The sequence below is a fragment of the Morone saxatilis genome, unplaced genomic scaffold, assembly GCF_004916995.1.
Source record: "Morone saxatilis isolate NCDOM2014 unplaced genomic scaffold, NCSU_SB_2.0 Contig21, whole genome shotgun sequence".
Lineage (NCBI taxonomy): Eukaryota > Metazoa > Chordata > Actinopteri > Moronidae > Morone > Morone saxatilis.
Genome location: NW_023339774.1, coordinates 7,979,645 through 7,987,061, shown reverse-complemented (window position 1 = coordinate 7,987,061; position 7,417 = coordinate 7,979,645). Strand labels below are relative to the sequence as shown.

The 7,417-nt window shown below is 40.2% G+C and overlaps 2 protein-coding genes across 3 annotated transcripts in view; one reads left to right on the top strand and one right to left on the bottom strand.

Moving 5' to 3' along the window:
* plppr1 (phospholipid phosphatase related 1) overlaps positions 1-2,392 on the top strand; it is a 44,902-nt gene extending 42,510 nt beyond the window's left edge. The window contains exons 7-8 of one of the 2 annotated variants that reach the window (XM_035667341.1): positions 246-377; positions 957-2,392. In XM_035667341.1, the coding sequence (XP_035523234.1) occupies positions 246-377; positions 957-989 (165 nt within the window). In that variant the 3' untranslated portion in view covers positions 990-2,392. Of the gene's footprint in view, positions 1-245; positions 378-722 lie in introns of both variants that reach the window. The other variant, XM_035667342.1, reaches the window with a different exon arrangement.
* Positions 2,393-5,430: 3,038 nt separating this feature from the next.
* Positions 5,431-7,417, bottom strand: part of grin3a (glutamate receptor, ionotropic, N-methyl-D-aspartate 3A) — a 44,171-nt gene continuing 42,184 nt past the window's right edge. Inside the window, exon 10 of the mRNA XM_035668159.1 lies at positions 5,431-6,051. Coding sequence (XP_035524052.1) covers positions 5,472-6,051 — 580 coding nt within the window. The 3' untranslated portion in view covers positions 5,431-5,471. The remainder of the gene's footprint in view (positions 6,052-7,417) is intronic.

Here is a 7,417-nt window from a genome sequence, read left to right as displayed (position 1 = left end):
CTAAATCCTACACACTTGACCTTTTAATTTAGGAAACAAATACTTTGGCAACCCAGCCTGGTTGGATCCACATAAAGTTTGTAACTTTTGTAAATGTCATAATACCAGCCACAAGGTCAGAATGTCACAGCTAGAACTAACTTCCCCATCCTGAGAATGAATCCTTGATGTTTCAGCTCCACTGAAGACTGTGTCATTGTTAACCTACCTTGCTATTAATTTTGAATTGTCATCACACTTCACAGGGTATATGTGTTGTGAACAACTTCAAAGGCGTCCACAGTGCAGCAGCTAAACAGAAAACTGAAGATTACCGCGGTCTGCCTCTGATGACTTTCCCCCGTGTAGAGAGCCCTCTGGAGACCCTCAGCGCACAGGTACCTCAAAACACTTAACCTGGCATCTCAAAAACTTAATCTCTATGATGCACATTATCTTTCCCCATTAATTGCCAGAGCTCCCTCAAGACCACAAGCTTAGAAAAAAATCCCCCTTCACATACTTTGAGTTTACTACTACTGTAATTTGGTTTGTACTGTAATTTGCTGTTACTGTAATTTGTTGTAATTTATATTCATGTCCTGCCTCAATTAGTAGTTTTCCTATATGTCCTGAAATTCCCAAAGGGTGTTGCATTAATCAAATAAAAACAGGGTTTCTTTTCTTTCTTTCTTTCTTTTTTCTTTCTTCTCATTTCTTTCTTTCTTTCTCTTTACACAAAGCAATGACACATGTTCAAAAGAACATACGGGCATGACATTTTGCACTACACCCCTGTACTTCTTCCCAGTTGCACAGAAACATATACAGAACCTCACACAGAGCACTCCTGATATTGGTTGACAATAATTTCCTCTACCTTTTCATTTCCACACATTTCCCTCCTTTCTTTACTACTTTCTTTCTTATTCCTCTCAACACTTATACTCCATCCCTCCTCCCACGTCCATTTTCAGAACCACTCGGCATCGATGACGGAGGTCACATGACTAAGGGGGCAGCACCGGGTCACGTTTGCGTCTCCACAGCACTTCCAGACACAATGACGAGGACGCATGCCACGTGGCTCCGAATGCTTGACAAAAAACACTCCTGATATATCTGTTTAATTCACCTAGGGGACAAAATACAACATGTTTCTTATGGTTCTCATCTAGTTGGGCTATGCTCAATTCAACCTGCCAAGGCACACAGATCTCATCAGTTGTAAAAATATCACAAGGCAAACTTAAGCACAGATTGTTTTTTCCAGATACTTGAAACCATTTGAAACATGGGACATTTTTTCCCTCCAAGGTGTGCTGTTTGTAGTTAGAGGACAGTGTTTTGTACATTTTTGTATGAGCGAGTGCTGTAGCCTATCCTGACGGTGTTAAACCTGCACACTTCCTGTCAGCTGACTCACTTTGTTTTACATCACATCCTGTCAGGTGACTTGCCTCGTTGATCACCACATCTATCCCCCTCAGTCTGAAAAATCTGCTATGGAAAAAATATTGATGTTGTTGTTCTGTGATGTATGTCATTTGTACAGAGAAAAAAGACAGAATCCTTCTTTTTATTATCTCTTTCTGTACATTTATTGACCATGTCAGGTCATATTTTGTAAAGATTTTTGTCAATCTGTATGACTATTATGATCCATTTGGACCTGTTTGCCTGCTGTAAACCTGGATATGTTTTGGTATCAGTTTTAGGTGTTTTGGGGAACAACCCCAATCCCCTTTGGAGGAAATGACAAGGAAGAGTCAGTGACATCCTCCGAGTCAGAAAATGGGGTTTGGCACTTGCACCGCCATGTTATCAGTCACAATGAAAGTGAAATATGATTGGTTGAAATGATCACTCTGTGTGTGTTTCACCCCAATTTCCTGATTCACTGTGATGTTAATAGGGTTTTTTCTACAGAGGGGTCTAGTAGGGCTAGCCTGTGCCAGATCTACCTGAAGATTTCACTCGTAAGGCTGTACATTTATATTTAAACTGAAATCCCAATGGAAGACACTGCTATAAAATACATGGAAAAAAGAAAAAGAGAGACAGAAATGCTCATTGGAGTGAAACTCAGTGACTTACTTAAGGCCTGGCTAGCTCTTTTATTGGAAACCAGGCTAATGACTCCTGCTTCACTTTTCCTCCTTGAGGCACCCCATCCCCTCCCCGAAACCAAACCAGTGGATTGTGATGCAATGTTGTGACTCCATTTCTCATTGGAAGATACGCCCAGCATGAAGAAAGAACTCAAGATGTTTTATAGATATTCATGATTTCAACTATACTCATTATCATTGTGGTTATAAACGTCTTTTACTTTGAGAACAAAAAAAGCATTTTATTGGAAATGCTGCATATATATATTTTTTCTTGGTTTGTCCACAAATTAAATAGTCAGTAGCAACACTGTTCTCTTGTGTTTTTTATTATGTGTCAGAATGCTCAAATGCAAATGGTAACTTTATTTTTCCTATCATAAAAAAAAGACATTGAGTGATCACAAACTGTAAAAAGTCTATGGAACTTATGTATTAATATTGTACAAAACAGGGCGATGGCACACACTAGAAACATGACTTGTCCATTTACAAATACTGTGTCATTGTTTCTATTGGCTGCTTGTTCACATCCACACGGTCAAAGCTGCACAAAGTTGAACTTAACTGGAAGTCACCCTAGCTCTAAACATGTGATCGGTAAAAGTAGAAGGAGGTTACGTTCAGGGGGAAAACACCCATAAAATATGTAAGCATGATGCTTAAAGTAATTAAATAATTCCAGGACAACTTCAGTAAATAGATAATAAGTTTTTAATGCTTGAAAGTTTCTCACAGGACTAGTACGTCTTCAGGGTTGTTCTTCAAAAAATCTAAAATTTCTTATTTATGCAGGAGACAAGGAAAGGAGACACCTGATTTCTCACACTGTTGCCTCTGAGAATGGGTCAGGACAAAAATATGTTGTTTTAGCAAACCTATGTTTAGACAGGCCCCCAAAAAGTAAATATGAATATGACTTTATTTTTCACATGAACCAAGTGTCAAATCCTGTGAGGCAGACCTTTTCTCCTCACCCCACTGCCATCCAACCACACATGCTACCTGGACAAGTGATTAGAATGAGCACAGATACGCTAAAATCAGGCTGTTATTTAGTTTTTCTGTTGATTCATCCGGTTACGACTGCAGCGACTTCAGTGATGTTTATGTCACAGCTAAGCAAGGCATACACACACAGAGACACAAAGAAAGCTGACGGCTCAGTCAGTGCACTTGCTCTTTTGCTCTGTCAGGTATTCATTTCAGCTGTGACAGCCTGCGCTTACCCTGCAGACACACTGGCTAAATAGATAGGGACTGTGTGTGTGTGTGTGTAGGGCAGTATTTGACCATGCCATGTGTTTATAAAATGTCATCCTTCGCTGTTCTGAGTATGCCTTCCTGTCCAAATTGCTGTCCCCCAGCAGTATGACTGAAGAATAGTGCAACAACCAAATATCCTTTCAAGGTGTGCAGCAAAGCTCTGAGTGGGTTGGTTATGTATATAGCTGCAGGTTATTTTTTTTAAAAACCATAATGGAATCTATTTAGATGGGAGAAAATGAGTAACTGCAAGTGAATCTCAATGGCCGACTTGGGGGCGAAAAATTACAGCATATAAATCCTCAATGCACAGTTTGATTGCCGTGCCCTCGATGTCAGCCATTGTTCTGTACCACTGGTTTCACTGATTAATCTTCATCACCTATTCACATAGCACATCCCTTAAGTCCTCGAGAAAGTAGCACGATAGTCATCAGGACTCCGGTCTTGATTTAAGTCAGTTGTCAGTAAATTAATTTTGTTGCTAGGTGACATTAGGGTTGTTAAAATGAAACACTGTCATTACTTACAGTTTCAAGGTTATGGAGGCGTAATACAGTAATTAAAAACCAAACAGAGGTGCATCTGTGCACTACTGTCCTATATTCTGCGTTGTTATTTGTAATGGATATTCTATATTCATGTGTAAGGTAGTTAGAACATTTTAGGGAGATTAAAGAAAAAAACTGAAATGAAGTGCAAAGAAGAGAGGTAAGTTTTTAATAACAGAACACATCCAAACGCAAACAGAAAAGATGCAAGAAAACAGGTCTCATCACAGAAGGACTGTTTCAGTGTGTTCAGTTGTGATCAATCATCATATTCAAATAAGATGTCAGAGTTTGACTAGTGGTCTATGTTCATTTTTACGTTTACTATTTAACAAGGGGCTTGTACCAAAAATGGAATGGTAGGCCTGTGTTGTGTCACGAGACTACCAGAGCACCGATATGATCTCAAGTGGCGGGGTAAGAAGGCTCTGTTTTAGGTCCCTGATGGAAAAAGCTGAAGACCTTTGGATTTATGTATTACCGTTTAATGTATTTCTTCTTCAGATCCTGTGTTGTTTATAACCCCGAAACCACTATGAAGAAGAAAAACGTCCAGGCCATAAGTCAAACTCTGACGAGTTAAATGATGACTTGTAGGTGCAGCTTTCTTTAAGGAACTAGAAGTGCATTGGTGGAGTGCAGAACATTATACAGTGATCCCTAAAATAACATTTTGTATTGTCTTATCCACCACCAGATGCCGACCAGATGTTGATGATTATAGAGGTGTCTTGTTGAAGCTTTATATCTTTTTTTTTTGTTCTTTACTGTAATAACTTCTCCACCAACCCATTGTAAGGTGCACTAGAAAAAAATTATCTAATGCATTTTCAAAGGCCAGAATCATTAGGTCATAACTGATCACCAAATTGTATTTCTTTTCTTTCCCTGTTAAAGGTACAAGATTTCAGCAACACACAAGGACATAAATACTTAAGTGGCTGGGTTCAACTTCAGGTCATTTACACTTTCAATGAGTCTCAACATAAGACTCAGGTGAATTAGGCCATTAAGCTTAAATACCAAAGAGTCGTCATATCTATGATAAAGCTTATCATCATGGCAAGCAAATCTGTACCCTTGAAGAGACAAGGCTTAAAAGGGAAGGGATGAGCGGGACAAGAGGAAGAGGCAGAGGAGTAGGCATGGTAGTAAAAGGAAAATATGAAGGGATCAGAAAGAGGTGAAAAGGAGGTGAAGAAAATGGGGGAAGGGAAGTTAAGAAGAGGAAGTTTTGCACAGCTCTTCAATGACAGCAACAAGCTAATGACAACAGATTTGATTCAGGGTCCCTGGTTTACCTTTGTCCAATGCCTCCCGTCTAAGTAGATCTCATGTTCCAGAAGTCAAACAAGGTTCTCCTTGAGTTACAGAGCTGGATCTGATCCCTGGAGAACATTTCAGTCCAGCGTTCAGGGGAACTCCTGAGCCCAACAGAGGATTTAGCTTCCAGAAATCTTCAAACAACCTCACCAAAGGATCCTTTTCCAGAACCTACAGGAAGTTTTGGAAACTAGTCCCATGTCTATCCTGGTTCCTCTGGGCAAAACAAAAGAGGAAAGCTTTAAAACTCCGGGAGTGTGTTTGTGTGTTGGTTAGTCTGCTGGTGGGACTGGGTATACTGACCAAACTGGTTAGACTGGTGAGTAGTGGGCTGACAGGGTGCAGTCTGGTTTGCTTGCTGGTTTTCTGATTGGTACTGTTCTAGCTCTCTCTTCCTCCTCATGGCTGACTGCAGCTGCTGCTTGATTACAAGGATTTGACCCTCCAGTTCTGACAGCTCCTGAACCAGCGGGTTCTTGCCTACACCCAGACCGGGGCCACAGTCGCCTGCACCCAAACCCCGGCACTGTCCCGATGTTATGCCCTGCCCGGAGCCTCCCTGCCCTGGCCCAAGACCTGGGCCTAGCACCCGCCCTAAAAGGTCAGAGCGACCGTTAGAGTTGGTCACTATTGGCAGGTGTTTCTCCAGAAGGGGAAGAGAATGGGGAGGAAGGGGAGATGGGGGTGGTGGAAGAGGAAGATCCTGGGAAGATTGGCGTTCCAGGTCATTTTGCATCTCTTGTGGAAGGACCCTGCGTCTGTTGCAGTGGGAGGACTCTGCAGGATTCCAAGATGCTGACTGGTTGTTTCCCTCATTGCACCTGGAGGTAAGACAGATATATAGAGAAGTGTAAGGTGGCATTTTTATTTCTGCTATTGTGAAGAGGCTCATGTCGAGATTCCTGGAGGAAAACAAACAACCAGGGTGAATGCTCGCAAAGAGGTAGTGCCAGTGTTCTCCTTGAATGTCCCAATAAATGAAAAATGCCTTTTTGTGCATCCCTAAGTGAACTGTTCTGCTATTTATTGCTATTAGGAGCTTGGCTTAGGGATGGCAACATCTGTGTGTGTTTGCTTGGTCAGTCAGTCCACCACTTTTGTCCGGACTGAAGTGTCTCAACTATTGGACTATTTTGAACAGACATATTCAAATTTTAGTTTTTTTGTAAAATATCCTGACATATTTTGGAAGTATTGCCATACAATTGTATACACACCTTCATATTCCCCTCTGGAGGAAATAATTATCCTTTAGCACCACCATTACATCAGATTTTAATTTATCCATTACTTTGGTTTATGACCAAATTCCTGCAGAACGGATGATATTCCCATCAGCCTCAGCTGTATTTAATGCTGAGTACCAAATTGTCTTTGCTAACATGCTAAAATTCTTAGAGTTGTTAACAACATGCTGACAATGACAATTATAAGTAAAAGTATAGCCACAGAGCCACTAGCCTGGCTGTATACTCCTAGTCTTATTTTAGTCAGAAACCTACGCTTTCCATATCAAATTAGTCTGAATAGGTTTGATCATTAACTTTACACTTAGATGTATATATGATCGTGGATTTTGTGGTTATTTTGTAGTAATTCAGGTTACTCCTGGGGTTTTCACTGAGCTGGGGGAAAAAGCTTTCTCTTACTTACTTTTACTGCATCTTAATGATCTAGTCCCATTGGAAGAATTTAAGGCTATGTAAACTGTAACTGGTGTGCTGTCTTGGCCAGGTCTCCCTCTGAGAAAAGATTTCAATCTCAAGGGACTTCCTGGTTAAATTAATAAAAATAAAAATAGTTGGTCAAGACTGTCATCCATAATGACATTTAGCAGCAAATCCTTATTTTAAGCCATATTAAAATCATGTATGACATTCTCTCTACTGTATGACCTTATCTCTCTTTTTTATGTTTTACTACGGTGTATTGAGCTGGCCTAATGGTCAAGTTACCAACCTATTTTGTGATAACATGCCCATTATAGTAAGAGTAAGAAGGGTACATCCAATAAACATTGTGCATCTGTTGTTGAGGATTTTGATGCTACAGTTAAAGCAGCCAATAATGCCATAATCATGTCATTATTGAAATATAATATTATTATTATATATTTGTTTTAATGAATATCCCCTAACAACTTGCAGGTATTTAAGACACATAACAAGACCTTGACTGTCAAGGAGC